General features: G+C 50.0%; 1 protein-coding gene across 3 annotated transcripts in view; it reads right to left on the bottom strand.

The window, feature by feature from the left end:
- Positions 1 to 213: 213 nt before the first annotated feature.
- Positions 214 to 25,721, bottom strand: part of LOC135906971 (arylsulfatase B-like) — a 56,383-nt gene continuing 30,875 nt past the window's right edge. For all 3 annotated transcript variants that reach the window (XM_065438612.2, XM_065438614.2, XM_065438613.2), the window contains exons 6-10: positions 9,497 to 9,622; positions 7,493 to 7,619; positions 3,018 to 3,311; positions 1,951 to 2,381; positions 214 to 495 (exon numbers count right to left, since the gene is read on the bottom strand). In XM_065438612.2, the coding sequence (XP_065294684.1) occupies positions 361 to 495; positions 1,951 to 2,381; positions 3,018 to 3,311; positions 7,493 to 7,619; positions 9,497 to 9,622 (1,113 nt within the window). In that variant the 3' untranslated portion in view covers positions 214 to 360. The remainder of the gene's footprint in view (positions 496 to 1,950; positions 2,382 to 3,017; positions 3,312 to 7,492; positions 7,620 to 9,496; positions 9,623 to 25,721) is intronic.

Raw genomic sequence — 25,721 nt, forward strand, 5'->3', positions numbered from 1 at the left:
GACAGCATCCTTAGTTATCACTGTCACTTTGCTGCAGATTTTCCAGGAGTCCTAGAGACTGTTGCCAACACTATGCTTGGCCGGCCGTCTTTGTGCGTAAACGTGCAATTTGTCTGTTATAGTAACATTGCGAACAAATCCAAAGAAGCTCAATGAGTTCCTTTTGGTTACATTATATAGGTCAGCGGAGAAAAGCACGGCTTCTCAACAAAATTCCGAAATAACTCTAATAGAAGGCTTTAATATTTGCCATATCCACGGATCATCAAAGTGTCGACAGCCAAACAATGGTGATATCACTGCTCGGCGAAACGTGGTAGTACCGGTGCACGTGCCCCAATCAACGGCTGATGTTGGTCACTATGAAATCACCCAGGGCGCCCAAACGCCGTTGTGATTCTCGGGAAAACTGTAAGGATCAATGGTCAGATTGTTCCGCGTAGGTACGGCACTTGCTTTGTATACGTCGATCCGCTTCATTAGGGATGCCACCACCTGTTGGAGTGACGGGTTAAAAGACATCAGAAACCAAGATCTACCCGCAATTCGAACGCACATGGTCATTTATCTCAAGTCAGTGATCTCTCCTCTTGAAATTAGTGGTTAGTATTAAGGTTCTTCTTTTTTCCTTCCGTTCTCCACCAAAGAAAAAAAATTCAGTGTCACGATAATTTATTACATCCTAACGTTTTTTAGTTGCGAAGTGTCATTATAAAAAGACACATGTAATTTTTTTTATTTAGCTACGCTACCGTTACGACTTTCATTTCGCAGATGGCAGAATATAGGGTATGGAGGCTTCATTTAAAGTGTTTCTTTAAAGTTATCAGTATGAGTTCTTGAAAATTTAGGTCAAATTTGCCGCGTTTATCAAGCCACAAAGTTGCGTGTTTTCATGACAGCAGGCCTGGTGAAGCCTGGAAGCATACTAATTCGTTTTCCCATTTGTATCGCAGAGAGCGCCAACGCTACCGGCAATATTTGGCAACGCACAGAACACAGAAAGAAATCGCACACCGTCGTAATATATTCAGCCCAAGTGAGGTAGTTCTGTGTACAATGGAGCCCGTTGTATTGCCTCCGTTAGATATGCTAAACTCGGCACATATAAAGAAATATTGGCGTTGTATTAAAGAGTATTGCACCAGTACTACATTCTGCCTTTCCCGAGCAACCTCGCGCTTTCTTGTCATGGATGTCCGAATTCTCAAATTACCTTTAGGTACCAAACGACGGGAAAGCTGAAGTACCGCAGAGCACACGGGCACGCTTTTACGTACAAGCTGTTCCAAGAACTGTACGCTGCTAAAGCGTCATTATTTTTTCAGACGTCACATCTGAAATTTTACTCCCAACCTTGCAGGAGCAGAGAAACACGACATCACCCATCGTTACGTATGCAGTGCAGTGTTGGTGCTTCATGCTATTAGCAGGGAGCACTAAAACTTGGTTAAAAAGACGGCAAGCGTGCATGTCACCGGTATCCTTCCTACTTCTATTTGCTAGGCACCATTACAGCTCGTGTAAATAGCCTGCAGAACGGACATCTAAGCGAATAGTTACCGATGGTACAGCATATGCCTGCAAACATCCACTTAAGATTTCGAACACCCCATTTAATATACATCTTTAACCGACATACTGGTTCTTATAACTAATTGTGCAGCTCGCATGAGCAAGGTGGCCTGATGCGCAGATTGTTTGACTTTTCGTTATGCAACGCATTGAAAAGCCGTTCCTAGCCCACAAGAACTCTGAACATGACGCTAAACAAAGAAATCAACAAGACGACTGATTGTTCAGTTCCTAAAGTATGGCGCAATAGTACAGAAGCATTTTCTGCAGTAGATCCAGTGCGTTACATTAATACGTATTAAACTATAGAAACTAACTTCATGAACAAAACTTGTTGTCTTAGTTCTTGAAAACGAAATGAGAGTGGCCACTCACTTTTGGAAGTGCGCTGGCCAAATTGTTCAACTCGCAGGGGTCGTTGACGATATCAAAAAGGTATACACAGTCATCTGGTGAGAAGTTTGATTTTACTCTACCGCATCCAAGCGTTGCCTTCTCCCTCCAATTTTTGGACAATGCCAGCTGGTTCTTCCTGTACAAGTTCCTCAGTACACCGGCTACTGTTGATTGGTGGAGCAGGCTGTCGAGGTCTCGGCATGGATTGCGACCGCCCGGTATGGTGTAGCGCTCGTTGAAGTAACCAGTACTGTCTAGAACAAGCTTGTACCGCGAGTTCTGGAGGGCAGCGGCATTCGAAAACGTGTAGTCGTAGTTGTAGAGCAGTTCGACGCGACGGGATTTCGCACCGAAGGACAGCTGCCGCCACATATCGTATCCGTCCAATTCAAGCTTATCAGCGTCGCCTCCTGAAAGGGAACATTGTGCGCATTGCATCTCCGGCAGCACTGGAGGATATAACGATTCGAGTTTAAGGAGACTCGCAGTTTCAATATTAAAAACTCATAGCGGAACGCACTTCACACAATGCATGCAGTAAATCCATTCATGCACCATAGTGTCACGCTTCAACACGCTTTCATCACCATGTTCACACGTCCCTTCCTATAGGGAAGTCAACCAGGTTTTCTTTGACAAAATTTTCGTACGCAGCACTTGTTGCAGGGTGAGAATGGTACTTTGATCGCTGTGTGAACGGTTTACGTTGAGCTTACCAGGACATGACCATTTCTTTTTCGATAAACTGAAGTGGCAATATTTACCAATGCTTGTACGGGTTGCTAACTTTCAAAACAATGAAACAGGTTAACGATGACAAGGTCCCATGTCTTATTGGGTTCCTCCTAAGTGCGTATAACTAAGTGCCTATAACACTGCAACACAACGACAAACACTCGCCGCTCTTACCACTCTTAATCCCTAAAGAAGTGCGCTTTGTACCTGTTCTTGTTTATAACTATACCATAGGGATATCACACACTATCTACATCGTATCCCTGGCATGTTCTGCTTTAATGTCCCGGTAAAAGACAGCCTTTACCAACCTGCTATCGTGTAGAACGTAGGCAACCAGTCCGTGATGTGCATCAGTTCGCTGGACACCCTTCGCCTCCGAGAAAGTAGGGGGCTCCAGACGAAAGCGGCCGCCCTCGTTCCTCCTTCCCAGAGCGTGCCTTTCGCTCCACGAAGTGGCCAGTTAAATCCACGGCTTTCGAAAGGGCCGTAAGGTCCGCCGCCATTATCGCTGCTAAAGACGATGACGGTGTTTTCCAGCATGTGTGCATCATTTAATGCCTTGACCACCTGGCCGACTGACTGGTCCAAGGTGTCCACCATCGCTGAAGCATAGGGAAAAGTATTTAAATGAGACATATTGCTGGAAGAATTGGCTACAGCCTCAAAAGCGCAACGTCTGAGCCAGTTACATTTCGTAGGGACCAGCCGTAATCAGTCTACTGCAAAACAAACGCTGTACTCACTGTTATCATTACTATAACCCTTTAACAAAACACGTCCACTGTATTGCTAATTTTGTAAGTAAGCCTTCAGTTTTGTAAGGCTTCAGATCAAATGCACTGTTGCACAGATCCAGACAGTACTTTTAGCTCCCCACGAATCTATTGTTGAACAAAGTTTGACCAAAATGCTGCAAACACACAACACAGCAGCGCCCTGATTGTTTAGATATAGCCGTCATAAATGGTTGTCCGCACTGACAATCAGGTGACAGCCTTGTAGTTCCATTCGTTAGGATCGACGAAACATAAATATTGGTTGTTGCAAGACTGGTTGAATTACTCAAAGAATGCCCATTAGGGAATATATATATATATATATATATATATATATATATGTATATATATATATATATATATATATATATATATATATATATATATATATATATATATATATACATACATACATACATATATATATATATATTTATTTATTTCTTTATTTATCATACCCTCAGGGCAGGCACGTACCCAAGGGGGGGCCCGGGGGGGCCCGGGCCCCCCCCGAAATCCAGTGGCATACACCCCCCCCCCTCCCCACCCACGCCACCACTCCTCACACATTCCTAAAGCGCCGCCAGATCAATGTTAAGACTTGGTAGCTGTTCATCGGTGAGCACTATGCTGCCTTTTTCACTCCTTTTAGATGGCGGTAGTTATCGGCATCTCTTGTAATGTGAAGGACAGTTTTCTCGTAGATTCCGCACCCGCGCGATTAACTCGAGATGCGTTCAGTTGTCACCTTCTATTCAACCGTCACGCGCATAGCTGTTGCTTTTGCTAGTTCAACCTTCTTTGTTTAGGCTGATCCTGGGACCAGGAGAGGGATGCGGCTGTTACTCAGCTGGTCTGTACTCTCATGGAACGAGTTGCGGCCAGAGAAAACGCCAATTGCGTTTAACTTATCCCTTTGCTTCATTGTTTCCTTGAGTCACGGCTCACCGCGACGCTGGCAGATGCCCGGAACCATATACACGTGATATGGGTTAGATAAGGCGGGAAATAAAATAATGTGAAAGAGCGTCCTTCATGAAACCCTGCAATAACCCTTAAACCCATAAGCAAGATGACTGTCGCCCGTTATGGCGTCTGTTTTTCCCTAACTGTATAGCACTTTTCGTGCGAAATTGGCAACCGGAAACAAAAATCGCAAGGAGTTGAGAAATTAAGCGATCTACTAAGGGAGAGAGCCAAGGCAACAACCAAACTGCAAGCAAAAGCGAATAAAAAAAAAGTTGACCGTTGTTTATGAGAATATTTATGGATCAACATCTTTGCATTTAAAAAGGAAGTAGAGAAAACGCCGCCGGAAGTGGAGAACAATTACTTGTTTTGAATGACGCTTACACAGTTATTGGTCTAACCGCCTCACGTAGCCACTTCTCTGCTGTGCTTATGTGGGTGTTTTTCTAACCTTTCGCAGTGAGCGCAGTACGTCTAGAATCGCAGAGTCCTGCGCTTTACGCGGTTGTATGGGACTGGCGGCCGCACAGCGTTACGCAATTTGCGGAACTGTCAAAACTGATCAACAAGGCGAAAATAACTGATATTCGAAACTATACCATGAGAAAGACTGAACAAGCCGTAAAAAACGAACGCAGCCTGAAATCAATAAAACAGAAAACTGGCATAGGACAAACCATGATGTATGCACTAAAAGATAAGAAGGATAATATCATCAGCAATCTCGAAGATGTAGTAAAAGCAGCGGAAAAATTCTAAGCTGACCTGTATACAGTAGCAAGAGGAGTCATGATAGTTCACTTAGAAACAGTAATGAACAGGATACAGAAACTCTCCTATAACTAGCGTGGAGGTCAGAAGGGCCCTGCAAGACATGAAACGATGAAGAGCGGGAGGATAAGGTGGAATAACAGTCGATTTAATCAAAGATGGAGGAGACATAATCGTTGGAAAACTGGCGGCTCTTTGTACGAAGTGTCTATCGACTGCAAGAGTCCCAGAAAACTGGAAGAATACAGACATTATACTAATCCACAAAAAAAGGAGACGTTAAAGAATTGAACAATTATGGGACCACAGCTCGCTCCCAGTATTATATAAAATATTTACCAAAATAATCTCCAACAGAATAAGGTTAACACTGGATTTTGTCAACCGAGGGAACAGGCTGGCTTCAGGAAGAGATACTTTACATTGGATCACATCCATGTCATCAATCAGGTTATCGCGAAATCTGCAGAGCACAATAACCCTCTCTATGTGGCTTATATAGGTTACGAAAAGGCATTTGATTCAGTAGAGATACCAGCAATCGTAGAGGCACTACGTAATGAAGGAGTACAGAACGCTTACGTAAAAAGCTTGGAAAATATTACTACATGCGTGAGGTATTTGTTTGTTTGAACGAGGCGCGTAGGCGCCATCATTACAGAAAAGGGGAAAGAGAACGAACTGGGCTCGCGCTGTGAATCTAACCGGTCAGCGCTGCAACCGTTGTTGTAAATATAATCTGTAAATAGTTTCTCGTCTTACTGACTCGTCTTTCGCGTTAGAATATCTACAGAGGTTCTACAGCTACCTTAATTCTACACAAGAAAAGCAGGGAGATACCTATAGAGAAAGGGGTCAGACAGGGAGACACAATTTCTCCAAAGCTATTTTGTACGTGCTTAGAAGAATTCAAGCTATTAAACTGGGAAGGCTTAGGAGTAAAGATCGACGGCAAATATCTCAGCAACCTTCGGTTTGCCGATGACATTGTTCTATTCAGCAACAATGCAGATGAGTTACAACAAATCATTGGAGACCTTAACAGAGAGAGTGTAAGAGTGGGGTTGAATATTATTATGCAGAAGATGAAGATATGATAAATAGCCGGGCAAAGGAACAAGAGATCAGGATGGCCAGTCGGCCACTAGAGACTGTGAAGGAGTACGTTTACCTAGGTCAATTAATCAGAGGGAACCCTGATCATGAGAAGGAAATTCACAGAAGAATAAAAATAGGTTAGATCGCATACGGCAGACCTTTCCAGCTCCTGACTGGAAGCTTACCATTATTATTGAAAAGTAAGATGTGCAATCAGTGCATTTTGCCAGTGCTATATGTCCAGTGCCAATGCATGTGCCAGTGCATTTCCCAGTGCATTTTGCCAGTGCATATGTGGCAGAGACTTGAGAGCAACTGAAGGACCACGCAAAGAGCGATCGAACGAAGACTGCTAGGCATAACGTTAAGAGAGAAAGAGAGTGGTTTGGATCAGAGAGCGAACGGGTATAGACGATATTCTAATTGACATCAAGAGGAAAAAATGTAGCTGAGCAGGTCATGTAATGCGCCGGTTAGATAACCGTTGGACCTTTGGGTTACAGAATGGGTACCAGGAGAAGGAAAACGCAATCGAGGACGACGAAAGACTAGGTAAAGCGATGAAATTATAAAATTCGTGGGCGCTAGTTGGAATCGATTGGCGCAGGACAGGGGTAATTGGAGATCGCAGGGTGAGGCCTTCGTCCTGCAGTGGACATAAAACAGGATGATGATGATGATGACAATGATGGTGATGATGATGATGATGATGATAATAGAGGTGGTGGGCCCCCCCCGAAAAAAAATCCTGGGTACGTGCCTGCCTCAGGGTCATTACGGCATTGTAGTCAACAAACAAGAGGTACTAATGCAGAAAATAAGATATATATATATATATATATATATATATATATATATATACAGAACTATTTAACAAATGGCACGTAGATATACAATGTTAGTTATGGCGTTTGTGAGTTCAGGTTGAACAATGTGAAGAAAAAGGTTCCTAGTTATACAGTGCTAACTATGGCATTCTTGACTAATTGGTGATCTGCGATGATGTGTGATTATGTTTGATGTGTGATGATGTGCGATGATGGATATCTGCGGTGATGGTCAAAGCGTAATGTGTGCGCCTCAACGCAGCGGCTGAACAAATTGAAGTATGGTCTCTAAATGCACTATGAAGCACACTGGAACATATTCGTACATAAACATGCTCTTACCAGCATAAATTGTTCTGTTCTCTTCTCCTATGTACGGAAACTTTTCAATGTTTTGCTGTGGCGCTTGGAAGGCCTCTACTTCCCCTGACGAGTGGGCCGACTGGTAGCTCATCACAAGAAGAATGGGCTGCGGAAGAGGGGAAATGTCCTTGTGGAGCTATAACATCAACAACTTTGTCAACGCTCTGTGCGATGCTGAAATTGTGTCAAAAGTTGCGAATTGAGTGCATAAGTTATACCAGCTGTAAATATTTCATTATTCCGAAGCTTCAGAGCATGAGAAGCCAGAAAGTAACGTGGTCATCACTTCACTGAGCCACAGAACATCGGGCGTTGTCGTACTCATAATGGCTTCGAAACTTCTCACAAACGTTATGCGGGCCGAAAGGTCCTGGAGTGCACCATTCTCGACATTGCAGCTTCATAATCTCTGACTATTGGCAAATCGGTCTCAATTCGGCGCTGCTCCCCCAGCCTGCATGCTAAGTGGAGGGAAGCACTGCCTGTCGACTTAAACAGTCAGTGTGTTCCAGTAACTCTACGCGGCAATTCCTGCAATGAGGAGTTGCTTCGAAAGCACACATGCAATCTTTCACCTTCAAGTAGGTGCGAGAAGTGCCTTGCTGAGTAACATGTCCAGGAATCTTGGACATCTTGAAAATCAGGCAACCTTTAGAAACATCATTCTTAAAAATGCTGGACACTCAGTTACCCTGGTGCATTACGGTGAAAAGTTAGACAGATGACCGCAGGGGCGATGTCCAAAATTTCCGGGTAATTATAGCTAAGAGATCACGAAAGTGTTGTTAGGACGCACTGATCATTTTAGACAAGCGGCAGCCCTGCTCTCTTGTGTGCCGTCTAGAAGACATTCCAGTGGTACTCAGCCAGTCAACGCGTAACCACATTGAACATTCCATACTTTGTTGTTGTTGTTGTTGTTATTGTTGTTGTTGTTGCGCCGCTAAGAGCGAGGTCGCGGAATTAAATCCTGGCCGCGGAGACCACATTTCGACTAGCCCAACAACAAGCCTCACTGCGATTAGGGCAAAATACAAAAACGTCCGTGTACCCTGCATTGGTGCTCGTCAAAGAACCCCATGTGGTCAAGATTGATTCGAGCTCACCACTACGCCGTGCCTCATAATCAAGTCGTCCTTTTGGTACATAATGCCTCAGTATATATTTTAAATTGATTGGTTGTTGTTGTGGTTTTTTTTGTTCTTTTCGTTGTTGCTGTTGTTTCCGTCGTCACCGTCATTGTCGGCCGCGAAGAGCCTGAACTCTCATTCCTCTTTATGGGGACCATTAGTGCGTTACACGCTCCATATTACCATGGTTCTCAGTCGTTAACGGGAATAGCAGCTCTTTTGACGACAAGTTTTGACAACGCATTCAACATAAATTCCTAGCGCTGTTATTTTTAGCGTCTAGCATATTCTTGTGAAAGATGTTTAGAGCCACCATGAAATTTCCCTTTGTAATTGAAGTGCTCGCAGTTTATGTAAATACTGTGGTGTTTGCAAACCACGTGAAAAAAGAGAGAAAGAGAAAGAAAAACAAAATATAAGGCGATTCAACTTCTAGTTGGTCGACGAAAGACAATGTCTTCCTGGTCAAAATGTGGGTGAGAGTACAGTGTATGAACCGTATAATTTACTGCGAGACAACGTTTCGTCGACGTCAACTAGAGGTTGAATCGCCTTCCAATTTTTTGTTATCGCTTATCACCATAATCGACGTCATCGTCATCGCCATTGTTTTAATAATAGTCATAATCAAAATCATCATGACCATTGTTGCCTTCATCGTCACAAGTACCATCATCAACATAATCGGCATCATCATCAATCATCATCAGCACTGTCATATTTTTCGACTGCACTGCCTTCGGGACCAGCCCACGAAAAAGGCTAGGAACACACGTTATAAACAGACGGTAACTCGCTAAGGAAAACATGTCTTTAAAAAAATCGGGCAGTAGAAATAAGGCGCAACTTATACCTGACACTCTCTCCTATTCTTGATGATGTACTCTGCCCTCCTTGTGTAAAGGGAACTAGAGTACGTTCCCTTGTCCGTGAACAACGGCTGATTGTTTAACCAGATGTCATGACCCTTGTGGTTCTCCTAAACAAAGAAAAGCAAAGTGAAAATGAGGTGTACACTAGAAATGATCCTCTAGCCACGCAATAGACAAAAATTTTAATCCTCAGGTTTACTGCCTCCTAAGATTGTCGCTTTTCGTTCGGTTTACTGAAAGAATTAGGGCATGATGACTAACTGTTTATAAAGCCTGCTGAGAAAACCTTGCAATGTACTTTCAACCAAGAGTGAAAAATAAGCAGCGTCTGAGATAAATACCTTTTTAATTATTGCTATGTTCTATATTATGTGAATGAATCATTGTCATGTTTTATGTTATGTTAAAGTACGAAGGGGCCTACAGATGGTTAATTTCACTTGACGTTAACTAGCTAAGCTAGCGCGCAAAATGCTTGCCGTTTCATTGACGTCAGCTGACGCCTCACGCCGCCCAAAATAAATGTATACTGAATGAACCAATCGAGAATGCAACCCCGCCACAGGTTCGTATGCTATTACTTCTCCAAGGTACAAATACATAATCTGAGGACACCGAAGTACTTGTGAGTTGTGAATGCGAAAACATTATTGTGCGATTTAGCACCGCTGAGCGGCCCTTCGAGTTTCGCTCTGCGAGTAATGATCACGTTGCACGCTCGTTCGACCCGCTGTGTACTGGAAGAGCTGACGACGATGGCGTATTTCGCGGCCTGCTCGTTTTTCTGCATTCTTCCGCTCCTTTACTTTGTGTGCGGTGTACTGGCGTGTACACCCACGTCTCGCGGTACTTGCCGCCCGAGCCAGCTAGCTACAGCAGCCCGCGGTGCCAACGCCGCATGCCACCGACGTTTCGCTACTGCCGAGGGGGCAGCTGCCGACGATGTAGACGCTTTGGGCTCCGTAGCGGTACCTGCAGCCTGAGTCAAGAAGCGTGAGCCAGCGTCACCAGCGCGGGAAACACCCTCGTGACATAGTGTCGTAGGAAACGGGAAGTTCGGTTCCGTTTTAAGCATGAAATACTTTTAGCTCCCGTTGCTGGCGAACTTCGAGAGACCTTGAGCCAGAATCCTGAGCCGTTATCCTAGACGAGAACGGAACGACAACATCCGGGCATCGTGCGACAACAAAACGAGAACTTCAGCCCCCATCCCTGCGTACAGGACCACATTACACACACTAGTTACTGCCCAAACAAGTTAAAAAAATATTGCTTCCGAGTTCTTCCTAATGTTTGTTCACAATATCACTCAATCTGTAACTTCTAGCACGCTGAAGTTTTATTTGTCACTACAAATGGGGGGGGGGGGGGGGGGGGGGGGGCAACGTTCAAAGGCAGATACAGGGTACTGTGCAGGGTTACCTGTGCTTTTCTCAACGCCAGCGGTCCGTGAGTTCCAAGGCTCGTCCGGTGTGCCATGAATAGCAGTTTGGCCGAGACGAGACTTAGAATGAGGGTCTGTCTGTGACTGGAAACTATTGTGTCCACGTGGACGAGTTCACAGTATAATGTGGTGTGGCGTGGTGTTCCGTTGCCAACAGGCACTACACCTGTTTTAAGGTTGTGGCTAATATCACCTCAAATCAATCTGCATTAACGGTAACCATTTAATGCTTACATCTACTCTCTATTACGGGAGAGGCAGAATGTTTTATTCTTTTTTCTTTGCAGCTACCGACAAGCCCAGCTTTTTGGTTCAATGGCCGAATTGACGTCTCACATCAATAAGTGATGTGATGCAGCTGGAAACGCTAGCGACAATTTTGTCTACAGTTTGTTTACGAGCTGTTAATTCATAAAAACAAATCAGGATACCTAAGCTCTTCCGATGAGTTGTCAATGTGAAAGCAATAAAGTCTAATTTACCGCCACTCAGCGGTCCTTTGAGTTATGAACTCCTCGCGGGCAAGCGAGCGCGTTGAGATGCTTGGCTCGTTTAGTCCAGTGGGTAAGACACTCGGCTTCTGAGCGTGGAGTCGTAGGTATGAAACTCACTTCCGCCGACGGTTTTGGTTTCGAACGTATCAGGCATTGGGCGTGCGTTAACGTGAGCTAAAAGTTTCTTCCAATCACAGCACCAATCGCTCCACGTTTCTGACAATGTCAGAGCGGCCTGCACCACTCGGCTCCTCGCAGCACCACCAGATGGCGTTCACCTCCACGCATACACTGCAGCACCGGCGCTGTCCGTGCGGGGAATAGAAAAAACCCAGTGCCCTTCCACTCTGTGAAGAAGGATGACCAGCGAAGCTGTGCATGTGGACCCCTTGATGGCGACCTGCACCTCCGTCACCGGTCGGCCCAGCATTGCACTATGTTCGGGATCGGAGCACGTATAGAGAGTGCTTAATGCATAATTAACCACCGCCGTGGGTCGGCCTGGCATGGCACTATCTTCGGCATCGGCCCACGCATGGAGAATGCTTAACGCCTGCTTCACCTCCGCCGCGTGTCCGACCGGTATTGCACTATCTTAGGCATCGGCCAAAGTATCATGATGTTTAATGCCTGCTTCATCTCCGCGGCGGGTCAACCTGACATTGCACTATCTTCGGCATCGACCAACGTATGGGGACTGTTTAATGCCTATTGTTTACACGTCTTTATTCACATCTTTGCCCTTACAGGGCTGCGGTGACCTGGTTTGGGAAGTGGCGGGGGGGGGGGGTGATTTAAGGGAGACCGTGATAGGGGAGACTTAATTATCTACATCATGGGGTCTGATGCTTTTGATGGTACGCTCGAGATGAAGAAGTCCGCTCCCCGTGGCTGGAGCCACAGTATCATCCAATAATTCGCACAGTGACCGCCAGAGCTCGGTGGCGGTCGCAGCACTGCTGTCTCGGTAGTGCCCAGGTCTGTAAGGAGGTTGTTCGCCATGCCGTTGAGAGCGGAGCAAGGGCCCTTTGCCTGGGGCCAAAATACAGCGGCCAGTCCTAGATTAAGTATTCAAGGTCCGCCCAGGTGTTGCAGGGGCCGCAGGTACCCGCACGCGAACGTTCGAAGCCACGAGGGTCTTCCTTTCTGCGGAAACGCTGCACGAGGAAGAGAGTAAGGAGGATGCCAGTCTGAACTTGCCGGAGCATAACCTGCTGCCGACGAGTAGCAGCCTGAGAGTGAATGGGAGGAATGCCCAAGGGGTTGGATGTAATGAGGAGATGGCGGCGCCGGTGGCGCTTGGCTTCGGCTATTGCTTCCATGTGGTCGTATACCACTGACTGTGTATTTCCGTGTCTTCAGGTACATTGTTCAGTAATTGTTCGGGTTGTTTCGACTGCGCGGATATTAGCGTGATGAGTGCCAGTCGATGGGCCCGTTCATTTCCCGATATACCCGTGTGCCCCGGGATCCAGTGTTACTGAAAATCATGACTTTGGTCCCGCAGACGTCGCACGTGGAGGCGACGTTGTTGGACGTTGTTGGCACGAGTGTCCTTACAAGCTCTAAAAGCATTTTGAGAGTCCGTAAACATTCTGTAGTGGTGCTTAGCATCTCTTGGAAATTTGTTAGCAGTGTGTTCAGCATGCTTGGTAAAAGTTACGAGGGCATACAGTTCTGCCATAGAGCTATGAATGACATGTCTCATGAGGTGGAGTTTACTGCCCTATTCGGTTGCTTCCATATTTGTCCATGCCATAGTGAACATTGGCTCCTCCTCTGGTCCTGCTATAGAATCATCCACATAAAGTATATGGCACCTGCCAGAGGGGGCGTTGCCTTCGCATAGTTGGTGCGTATATTTCTCATGGCGTTTGGCAGCGGCATATCTCCTTGCCAATTGATCTTGTCCCATGTTCTTTGGCAGTGGCTTGGAGTCTGCAATCGGTACGTGCTCCCAAGGGGAAGATATGCGTGGAAGCGCAAGACGGTTAGAGATGGCATGCCCAATTTAAACCAAAGTGGCGCTTCCTGCGTTTGTGTACATCAGGCGCCGCACATGAATATGCTCGTGCGTTGAATTAATATCAGCGATGTCACCCAAAAAGCAGCAACGTTGGACGAAGGGAGTGACGTGTATATTGGCAGTCCTGTGAGTACTCTCCTCGCCTCGTTGTTGAGACATCTCAGGTTACGTAGCTGGGCTCGAGTGATGGGGTGAATAGGGGCGCTATAAAGGATGCTATAATGTAGGAAAGCCTGCACAAAGTGTCATTTCTTTTTCTTTGACGCCCCTCGTACGCTTGGCAATCATGCGGAGCATTTGGGTGTCCTGCTTGGTGACCTTTACTGTTTGGTTGAACCGCGTTGTGGATATACACAGCTCATCCAAATACATTCCGAGTTTGCGGATGACCCGCTTCCTAATAGTGGGTGTCTGTCCGATCGAGAGATGGACGCTGGCTTTTTCCTCGTCCTTCGGCTTTGAGCTTTTCCCACCATGGCTAACGACCAACTCGGTCTTCTGCGGCACTAGCGTAAGCCTTATCTCCCTCGTGAAGCTCTCGATGTTATTTACTGCCGTCTGCAGGGCCTTCTCTTGTTCTCCCAGGGGACCTCGCCTAGTCTACAGCGTCGCATGATCTGCTCGAATAGCCTGCTTCACCTCCGCCGACGGATGGCCTGGTAGTGCACTATCTTCGAGATCGGCTCACGTATGGGGAGTGCTTAACACCTGCTTCCCCTCCGTCGCGGGTTGACCCGGCATTGAACTACCTTCGGGATCGGCCCACGTCTAGGGAGCTTTGTGTCTACACATGGACGCGATCCTGGGGGAACTGGCCCTTAACAGCTTCGATGTAAAAAAGAAGCATAAACCTCGCCTTCGTGCATGGCGTTCGCCGTAAGCGTTTCTTGGTAAAAATTGCGGCTGCATAAGCGGCACTTGCCGGGAAGCGTGAGCAGCAGTCAAGGAGGCTTGAATGCTATCGGCGTTCTACTCCTAAAGGCTAAGCGTAGGCGTCTCTGAAGTGTTTTGCTTTTTATACAGTAATTTCTTTGTAGCGATTACCGAGGGGAAGTTAGAAAGCAAGCAAGAGCTTGCGCGGATAATACAGGCTTCCTAGATCGATAGTGACGTGGCGTCGCAGCGATGCCCTGTGGTGGTGAAAAGCTTTTATTGCTCTCAGAAGAAAAGCACATGGAGGTACGCATAAAGGCCGATCCTTAAGGGCCCGGTCCTTAAAATACTAGGTGAAATCCCTAATACGGGACCCCAGAGGCGTAAGCCGCTGCCCGGGCGCGCTCGGCCAAGGCCCTTTGGGCCTGCAGGTCATAGCAGCCGAGCAGGGTCGCCTTCCAGTCCTCCCGAGTGGGGTTGGGGTGAGGGGCAATAGCTGGGTAAATGGGCAGGCCCACACCATCTGGTAGAGGTCCGAAGACTTCTCCACACAGTGCGGACAACTGCCCGTGAAAGAACAATAAAAATGTTTGAGCGCTGCCGGGCACAGCAGAGTGTTCGTATAGAGACGAAGTAGAAGCCGTTCCTCCGTCTTAGATAGTCCTTTACTCGGGCCCTGACGCTACAGCTGGCGCGCCTGCGCGCCATTTGGGGTTTTCTTTCGCCTGCTTGGCTCCGTGGAGGCACGCACTGGACATGGCGTGACCGCCAATCGAAATTTAGGTGCCGTTTCCCTGCTACAGACGCCGGCTTTTCCACTCAATTGGCCATTTCATGCTTTCGCCCTAAAAATGGATAACATGAATCGAAATGAACCAATCGGTACAATAAAGCAGCTATCACAAATGTTTGTGGGTACTTAGCTGTACAAAAAAGCACAGCAACAAAACGACATGTTTCGTTATTTCATTGGTGGAACACAAGGCCCTCAAAACACCGACAGGAGCTTATAGACAGTAGTGTAAAAATGGAAAAATCAAGGAAATCCAATTGCGCAAAATAAGAAAAAAAATTCTCAGTTTCTCCCGAAGGCTGACGCTCTGACAATGATATCAAGGTTTGGCGTTTTGATTCAACTCCTCAAATGGTGTTGTAATGATACGGGGAGGCGACATGTCCCACGCAACACATCAGGCATATGCTGCAGCGCGGAACAGTGCCGCAGGTGTCTCACAACACTGGTGCAATGAGGAGCGTCGCCAGTGGCGTTGCAGGCGTCACAACTCACTGGTGCACAAGACCGATGGCAAACGGTCGACCTTCGGGAGCACCCACTGAAATTTTAGGAGTGAGTGAGTGAGTGAGTGAGTGAGTGAGTGAGTGAGTGAGTGAGTGAGTGAGTGAGTGAGTGAGTGAGTGAGTGAGTGAGTGAGTGAGTGAGTGAGTGAGTGAGTGAGTGATTGAGTGAGTGAGTGAGTGAGTGAGTGAGTGAGTGAGTGAGTGAGTGAGTGAGTGAGTGAGTGAGTGAGTGAGTGAGTGAGTGAGTGAGTGAGTGAGTGAGTGAGTGAGTGAGTGAGTGAGTGAGTGAGTGAGTGAGTGAGTGAGTGAGTGAGTGAGTGAGTGAGTGAGTGAGTGAGTGAGTGATAGCTTTATTAATTGAAGCTATGAGGAGTAAGGGAGGCTAAGCTACATAAGCTGTCAGGCTATGCCTGACGATGACGTCTTCAGCTCGTGCCTGAACCCGTGTCTGAATGTCTAGGTCAGTACTGAAGAAAAGGTGCTCCCATCGTTCCTCGGCAGAGGTGGCTAGACGAGATCGGTGGGTGGGGGATCCTCCAGGCAGCCCTAGAGGATGTGGTTCAGCGAGGCAACGTCGGCGCACAGGCAGCAACGTGGATTGATCACACTTGGGTTATTATGCGAATGCGTGAGGGAGCACGGAAAGGTGCGGGTCTGGAGGCGACGCCAGGGGATCTCGGACCGCTTGGGAAAACTTCCGTGAGTGGGTGGGTAGGCGTATTGTTCGAGGCGATAGTGCTGGGTCATATCGTGGCAGGTGACCAGGGGCTCCAGCACCGGGGCGTCCGACACGGAGGAGCCCACCGCTCGATCGACGAATCCTCGGGCACGTTGGTGAGCCAACTAGTTGCCGGGGTGTCCCGAGAGGGCGGGGACCTAGGCCAGTTTGATGTGACCTGGTTCGGTCTGCGGTAGGAGCGGGCGAAGTGGCCATAAGCTGGTAGGTGAGAGGAGACCTCGAGCGAAATTGAAGATGGCGTGCCTGGAGTCGGAGAGCACGACGCTGGCGTCGACCGAGGGGGCGTCCAAAGCGGTGGCCGCCTTCTTCGCCTCGATAGTGTAGGGCATTCAAAGGGTGGAGGCCATGATTTGCTACCCCGAGGACGCTGAAGAGGGCGAGATGGAGACGACTGTGAAGGCGTCCGCGGTCGAAGTGCATCGGGCAACATCCACGTGGGCGACTGCCCGGTGGTCGACATACTTAGCATGAACCTTGGTTACATGACCTTGGCGGGGGCGTCGTGGTGGCCCGCGAGCGTATTCTTGTGTAGCGGCTTGATGGAGAAGGCCGCCCGAAGAGCATACGGTAGTAACACTAAGTCCGGCGGGTGGAGGAGGTGTCATGACCGATAGAAGAGAGGGTGTAGTAACCAGTCGGCGAAGGATGAAGGCATTGCACTTGAGTTGTGCGGGGAGCTTCGATCAGTTCGTCGAGGGTGTTGCGCACTCCCAGACGCAGGAGGCGCACCGTGAACGCTTTGGGGGCGAGGTCGAGGGCAGTCTTGTATGCCCGACGGATGAAGACGTCGACCTTGTCGCGATCCGACTTGAGAACACGAGTGTAAGCAAGGCCATACGTGAGACGCGAAACGACGAAAGCACCTACAAGGCGGAGGAGATCGTGCTCGCGCATGCCCGCGCGCCGCGCTCGGACACGAGCGAACTTGCGCGCGGTCTGCTGAACCCGAAGCGAGAGCCGGTCGATGGTGTGAACGTTATGATGGTTGGACTGCAGTATCAGCCCGAGCACGCGATGTCAGATGATGTGAATGGAAGTGGAGTTGGCATGAACCATCATGGGGCCGCATAAGGAGGAGAGTCGATTTAGCCGCCGAACAAGTGAGACCAGCCGCATGCACGCCGACCCAAAGAATGATTTCGTCTGCGTACAGCGCGTGATTGCGATCAAGGATAGGGTCGAGCTTGCCGGGAAGCGAACGAAGATCGAGATGAAAGACGAAAGGCGACATGACGGCACCCAGAGGGTGCCGCGAGATCGAAGGGCGTACGTGGGAGACGGGAGATCTCCTACGATGATTTTGGACGCGCGGATACTGAGGAAGGAGCGAATGTAGGGGTAGGTGCGAGCGCCGGGGTTGAGGACTGTGAGTTCTGTAAGAATAGCCGAATGAGAGGCGTGTTCAAACACCTTGTGAATGTCAAGTCTAAGGAGAGCGGTAGTGTCCGAGAAGGTGGCTGGGTCCAGGAGGTCGTGGTGAACTTGCAAGAGGATTTATTGCGTGGAGAGGTGGGGGCGGAAACCATGCATGGTGTGGAAAAGGAGGTGGTGAGCGTCCGTGCACATTTTCAAGCGAGCTAGGACGAAGTGTTCATGAGCCTTCATATGCACAAACTGACAGAAATGGGCCAGAGATCCTTCATTGTGAGTTTCTTGCCCGGCTAGGGGATGAATCCACGTGAGTGTGTTTCCTCGACTGGGCCATGCTGCCGGCGTGGCAGCATTCGTTGAGGAATGAAGTGAGGGCAACCACCGAAGGGGCGTCGAGATTAATGAGGAGTTTGTCTGTTGGGGGGGGGGGGGGCTGAGGTGGTGCGGAGCTTGTGTAGCACCTCGTAGATTTCCGCTTCCATGATATCGACGTGCAGTTGGGTGTTGGTGGTAGGAGGCGAGACAAAAAGAAGAGGTTCCAGTGGGCAGGAGGGGAAAGTATTTAGTGGCCAGGTCTACCATCAGCGACGGAGTGTCGCCGGGGTAGACCCGGACAACACGTTGTAGTTGCTGCCGAGCGACTGATTTGGCGAAATCGGAGTCGAGCAGGGGTGGAGGAGATGTCAGAATCGCTTCCAGCCTATCTGACCGGAGAGCCCCGTGCACAGCTGCCCCCACTGTCGGTGGGTGAACACGGTGGTGTGTTTCTCGATCATGCGATCGAGGTATGCAATACGGTGGCGTAGGCGATGGTTGTGACATTGCTTATGCAAATGGTTAGTGAGGCCCGTGCGAGCAGTTCACAGGTGGGCTAGACGGGAGCTAATTGCTGGGTAGTCCTCCGTGGTGGGGATGGAAGCGGCGATCCCGCCGAGGTCCACAAGTAGCTGGTCGGCCCGCATCGAAAGGTCCTCACCGTAGGGAGCATTAGAACGCGGCCGGCATTCTCGGAACGCGTCTCAATCCATATAGCCAGTCGTTGGCGGGCGCGGCTTGCATGGGGAGTTGCAGACTTGAATGGCGAGGACGTAGTGGTCACTGCCCAGGGACTAATACGTATTGGACCAGTGCGCGTCGTGCACGTAATGGCAGAAGCTGAGGTCCGAGGTGGTGTCGCGGCACACGCTGTTGCCGATACGCGTGGGTTGGGTGGTGTCAGTGAGCAGGGCGAGGTGGATGTCGTGGGCGAGCTGCCACAGCCTCGCACCGGGGCCATCTGCCTTGAGGTAATCCCTGTCAAGATGCCTGACATTGAAATCGCCGAGAACGAGGAGGGGGCTGCAGCAGAACGGAGCAGGGCAAGGAGAAATAAATCTTTGGTGACACGTGTGTAAATGTTGAGGGTGTGTAAATGTTGATGATAAAAACAGAGGGGGTCTTCACGTCACTTCTAGAAAGACGTGGTGGACTGTAGGAAAGGGTAATTTGGCTCGACAGACCGTCAGCATCCGCCTTGTGAGGACGGCCGTGACGGGATGGCGCAGACAGTGATTAGCCACTTGGTCATGGATGACGTCCCACGAGGGAGAAACGATGGCGTGCGTTTCCTGTAGTACGATGACGTCAGGAGAAGTCGAGGGATCCAGTTATTCAAGGTGCAGAAGGACGTGGTTATGCTTAGGGCGAAAACCACGACAGGTGCATCGCCAAACGATGACGATGGAGAGGTTAGCCATGATTAACAGCGGAAGCAAGAAGTGTTGCCTCAGCTGGTGGTTACGAGGGTCGGGCGACGGAGGAGAAGGTGGTGCAGGTGCGGAGGAGTGGTTTGGCTGGGACCGTTTCGAGCATACAAGTTTGAAGAGTATCCACCGTCGCTTCAATAGATTCGAACGACGCGGCAGGGGGATAGGCGGCAAGGTCCGGCGCACAGGGAATTGAGAGCTTGTTGTTGTACTGTGAGAAATTGGTAGACGGGGTTGAAATGCCTATCCAGCCGTTTTTGAAGTCCACCAGGGCTGTCTTGATGGCTGCCCGCGCCTCTTCGAAAAAGGGTAGAGATTCAAGTGGAGTGTTGAGTCTGCGGCACTTACTAATGCCTCCTTCGAAAGTCTGAACGTCCACGTCGGAAGAGGTGGCGTTTGAGGAGAGGAGAGAGGATGGGAGGGTCATGGCTGCCTCGATCTTCTCTTCAATAGCTCGCAGTTGGGCTTGGAAGAAGTCGATTTGGGTCTTCTTAGCCGCAAGTTGAGCAGTTTGTACAGTGAGTTGTCTGAAGGCGGCATTTTCTTGCTGCAGTGCGACGACCTGCGGCGAAGGGGGTGCCAAGGACGTGCCGGGGGGCTGTGACACTATGTCGACTGGATGGGCTGAGAGACAGGTTTTCGCGACACCGGGGCGAGTGGTGGGAAAGCAGCAGTCGACTTGGTGGGGGGAGGCGGTGGACCCCGTGGTCATTGGTTGGATCGTTGAGGCCACTGCAAGTAGCGGTTATAGTTGTACTTACAGTTGGAGCTGTGCGTGAAGTGAGGCCCGTTGCAGACGATGCAGCAGGGGGTGTAAATGGGTGGTGAGCCTTCGGGTTGCGGGGGGTGAGTGTCGTCGCACTCACCCCGTAGCTTGGGGCACACTTCGGTCCGGTGGCCAGTCGAGCGGCAGTTGAAACAGGCCTGCACCTTGTTGTGGAAGGGAAGGAAGCAAAGGTGGACCCCGTGGTAGAAGATCCACAATAGACAATGTAGGATTACTTGCCTGGAGATCGTCAAGAATGGCTTCATTCGTGAAATCGTCAAAGACGTGGTAGAAGCCCCACCACCGGACGTTGCCCCATAGGGCATCGTCCGGCGTTGGGGTATAGAGGTTGATGGTGAAGGTTACACCGTGAGGGAGGTGAGCGGAGGAAGGCTTGAGCGCTTGTCGATTCCGCGACGCTGAGCGTAAAGGTGTTGTGGACCGATTCGGTCTGCACCGTGTTGCGCGATGCGGGCGGGAGATCTTGCAGGCCCGCTGCTTGCAGTAAGGCGGTGTATAAGTGACAAGGATAGAGCTTGGTGAGGTCGACGGAGGTTTTGGGGTGGCGGACGATGCGAATCGTGTCGGCCGGCAGATTAAGGAGCGCAGCGTGGTACTTGCATCCTGCGATGGCAGTGAAGATGACGGCAGGGAAGCGGGTCTGGCGGGATGCTTAGCTGCGGCGGCGGCGGCAGGACGCAACACTGAGTGGCGTTGCGCTTGGGCGCGAAGGCTTGGCGACTGCCAGGAAACGTCCGAAAGTTCTTCGGGGGACATCTCCGGTCCTTTGACAGCGTACTCCATGGCGGTGGGCAGCCGGGAGATGGGCGACGACGTAGCGACGTACGGCCGGGTTGTCGCACCGTGGTCGGCGTGCGGGCACTGGCACTCGAGCTAGGCCGGATTCGCCTATGCCGGCGCAAGAATTGGTCAAGAGCTTCCGAAAACTCTCCTGGACCACCCCACGCGAGTCTCGGGATAGGATTAGTATCGAAATGGTCCTGACGACTTGCTTCACCCACTCGTGAAAAAAACTATCCGGATAGGGCCAAAAGAACCAGCACGATCCCTGAAAACTGGCTGAAGCAACGGCGGCGCCAACGTCTTCCCAAATTTCAGAAAACTTGAACCTGACGTTCACTGCCGGTTTCACTCATAGCAGTGCACACGCACACCAGCTCAGCAGGAACGCTAGTGCGCTTATACTGGCGCTGCGCAGAACGCTCATGTCCGCAGCGGAAGCACTCTGGTGATTGAGCACTTGAGCGTAGCATTGACGGTGCGTTGACTGAGCTTCGTCGTTGCAGCCAAACGCACTGTTACGTTTCGCCTATGACGCGCGCTGTAGCCGGCGCGGATTCAACGGACGCCGGGGCTTCGTTCAAAGCGGCGGACATTTTGGCCCGTTCGGAGCGGCCGCGACGAGCGCGTCCCGGCATGTTTCAGTGCCACGTGTCTTCGTGTGTGCGTGTGTGTGCCCACGCTTGTCAAAGCGCGGCAGCTGGGGAGAGGAGCTCCCCCAGTGTGAAGCGAGGAGGTCTGACCGGCGCCGGCCCGGCTGATGCGTCACCTCCTTGTCTCTACATGTCTCTCCGTCAGTCCGTGCCTCGCTGTCACGTGGTGTCATCTCGTGACCTTCCTTCTTGCCAGCGACGCCAAGAGTATAAGAGCAGCTGCCCCCGGACGCCAGGAGAGAGGCTCCGATTTCTTCTGTTGAGTAACGTGCTCTCCCGTCTCTCTACTTCGGTCGATCTGACCGCCCGCTCTTTGCGATGCTAGAATAAACAAGTTGTTCTGTTAGCAGTCGACTCATGCTTTGCTGGGACCTTCGGATGCTTCCAGTGTGCCCCAGGCCGCCAGGCCAACGCTACCCTTGGGGCTTGCGACCCATTTGCGACAACGGGCGCCAGCAGTCCGATTGCAATAACGGGTGTCAGCACTGAGGTTCAAACAGCTGGTGGCAGCGCTGAGGTTCCAACAACCTGTGCCATCGGTGCGGTTCCAATAGCTGGTTGCCAGCGGTGAGATCACGACAACGGAGGCCAGCAGCGAAGATATGCGGTTGACTGTATGCTGAGCAGCACAACGACCATCCGGGAGCAGTGCAACGAGCCCTGTGTGATGACTGGTTGCCTGCAGCGGAACGACTGCGCTGAATTCTTGGCTGCGAGGTTTGGTGAGTGCGGGGCTTTCTTCTTCTGAGTTTTGCCAGGCTTTTGTTAGTGTCAGAAACAGAGCTGGTAATTGTGGTTGTCGTTGTTGCCGGGTTAGTTTGCGGCAAGACAATAGTAGGCAGTAGAGAAAGCAGCATTCAGAGCAGCCATGGATTTGAAGTCGTTGCGCAAACCGAAATTGTTGGAGCTTGCAATAGAGTTGGGTCTGGATGTCTCAGACAAACTCAGAAAACCAGAACTGCTAAGGGCTATTCTTGAGTTAGAAGCTGACGATGACGAGCTGTCGGAATGCCTTGAGACCATTGAGGAGAGGGCAAAAAGACAGGAGCGCGAACTTAAAGAACAGAAAGAGCGAGAGCAACAAGAGAAAGAAAAAGAGCGTGACCGTCAACACGCTTTGGAAATGAAGCGTCTCGAGGTGGAGATGGAACGCGCTCGTAATGGAAGTCAGGCACACGGTGCAGGAGAACGAGTATTGTTTAAAATGACTGACCTGATGCGGCCGTTTAAACTTGGAGAGGACATTGGTTTGTTCCTGGTTAACTTTGAGCGAACGTGCGAGAAGCAGGGGTTCTCTCGGGAAACGTGGCCACAGCGCTTGCTCACTTTGTTACCCGGCGAGGCGGCCGACGTAGTCGCTCGCTTGGATAGAGAGGAGGCAGAGGATTTCGACAAAGTGAAATCGAGTCTGCTAAAAAAGTACAGGCTGTCAGCGGAGGCGTTCCGTCGGAAGTTTCGAGAAAATGAGAAGGGCAAAAGTGAGTCATATACAGAGTTTGCCTACAGGCTAATGTCAAACATGCAGGAGTGGCTCAAAGAAGAGAAAGCGTTTGGTGACTACGAGAAAGTTCTGCAGTGTTTCGGGCTGGAACAGTTTTATAGTCGGTTACCTGAGAACGTGCGGTACTGGGTCTTGGATAGGCCAGACGTTAGTACGGTGGCTAGAGCCGCTGAGCTAGCCGAAGAGTTTGTGACGCGTCGGGCTCGCGGAGCTAAGGACGGTCAAAAGGGTGAATTTGGCTCCAAGTTTGAGAGGCCGAAGTTCACGCCCATGAGAGCAAAGGGGGACACACGTAGTGCGGATGCGAGTGAAAGCAGTCCGACCGAACGTAAGGAGACGGCGGCAGCCGAAGCCGAACGCAGAAAGCGGTTCGAGACGAGGCAAGCGCGCGTGTGTTATACGTGCCAGAAGCCGGGTCACTTTCGGCGCAGTGTCCGGAAACAAAAACAAAAGTAGTGTTTTTGTCATTATGCAGCACTGACGAGAACATGAAGCTTCTCGAGCCTTACATGCGAGACCTCCTCGTGAACGGGAAGGAGTGCCGAGTGCTTCGCGATTCCGCAGCTACGATGGATGTAGTTCACCCCTCTTACGTAGAACCCGATATGTTCACGGGCGAGCGCGCATGGATCAAGCAAGCCGTGGAAGCTCATAGCGTGTGTCTGCCCGTAGCAAAAGTGCTTATTGAAGGACCTTTCGGAGCGCTTGAGACGGAGGCCGCAGTGTCATCTATGCTGCCCCCCCAGTACCCGTACCTATTTTCGAACAGGTCCGATCACCTCCTGCGCAAGAAGGGGCTTTTGTTTGGTGAGGCTAGCGTTCAGGCTTTAACCAGATCGAAGGTTCGGGAGCTCGCTGCAAAGGCGGTAGTTGCGGGGCCGACGTTGTCGAACAATGAGAAAGGGTCAGAGGCGCAGCAAGCGGATATTCAGAGCACGCCCGAACTGAATAAAATTGAGCCTGTAGCGTTAAAGGCACCAGATACTGGAGAGGAAATTCCCGATGCGGGAAAGTTAGAAGAGCTATCTGCAGATTTGCTCATCGCGCCTACGTCAGACGGACTTAATAGGTTGCTAAAAGTCAGCCGGTCGGCTTTGATAGCCGAGCAAAAGAAGGATGGCAGCCTAGAAAACATACGCTGCATTGTCAAGGAAGGTGTCGCCAAGAAAAATGCTCGCTTTGTGGAAAGAGGTGGGGTTCTGTACCGGAAGTATATAGACCGCAGGGGAGTGGAGTTCGATCAGCTGATCGTGCCTCAGTGCTATCGTCAGGATCTGTTGCGCTTGTCGCATGGGGGTTCGTGGTCCGGACACCTAGGAGTTAAGAAAACTAAGGACCGTCTCTTGCAAGAGTACTATTGGCCAGGGTGTTTTCGGGACGCAGACCACTTTGTGAAGACATGCGACACCTGTCAGCGGGTGGGCAAACCAGGAGACAAATCGAGGGCGCCGTTGAAGTTGGTACCTATCATTACGGAGCCTTTTAGATGGCTCGTTATTGATACAGTGGGACCTCTGCCGGTAACAGCCACGGGGTACAGACACATTTTGACTGTGATCTGCCCAGCGACAAAGTTCCCTGAAGCAGTGCCGCTTAAAGAACTCAGCTCTATTGAGATAGTCAATGCACTACTGTCCATATTTGCGCGAGTTGGTTTTCCTGCGGAAATCCAATCAGATCAGGGCACAGTGTTTACTAGCGCTTTGACGACAGCCTCTCTCGAAAGGTGTGGGGTAAAGCTGTTACACAGCTCAGTGTACCACCCACAGTCGAATTCCCTTGAGAAGCTCCACTCCGTCATGAAGCGCGTGTTGAGAGCATTGTGTTTTGAACATCAAACTGACTGGGAGCTGTGTCTGCCTGGGGCGATGTTTGCATTACGGACCGCGCCGCATGTGGCTACAGGGTTTTCGCCAGCTGAGCTAGTGTACGGTCGCTCGCTGCGATCTCCGCTTCGCATGCTTCGAAACGGATCACTGCCCTCTCCAATGGCTGCAGACCATCTCTTTCACAAATGGCCACCTCCTGCACTGGAGCCTCGCTTTGCAACAACATTCCTTTGAGGTGCGTTACAAAAAGGGGAGTCTCAACGGTAACGCCAATGGCTTAAGTCGAAGCCCCTAACGTGGGAATCAGCCTCAAAATTGTTTGTTATTGATGTTTTTCTTCCTGAGGCAGGATTTTTAACATATTGCTTTTGTGTAGTGTTTCAAAGTGATGATGTGCTTTCTAGTGCAATTTTCCGATTTGTGGACGCGTTCTGAGTGCTGCTAGACTACTGTAAGGAACTAGGTAGTAGTATAAAAGGGGAAAGAGCCTGGCATGGCTTAGTGAGGGTTGTGCCGTGCTTGCTGACTGAGCGGCTGAGTTTCGGCGTAGTTCTAACGCTTGCTGGGAACGAGAGAAAAATGACAACTCTCCCGAAGTCACTTTGCAGTGTCCTGTGTGAACCTGAACGTGAGAACGAGGCCTTCTCGGTGCGCTGCGCTCAAGA

Source organism: Dermacentor albipictus, chromosome 1, assembly GCF_038994185.2.
Source record: "Dermacentor albipictus isolate Rhodes 1998 colony chromosome 1, USDA_Dalb.pri_finalv2, whole genome shotgun sequence".
NCBI classification, from domain to species: domain Eukaryota; kingdom Metazoa; phylum Arthropoda; class Arachnida; order Ixodida; family Ixodidae; genus Dermacentor; species Dermacentor albipictus.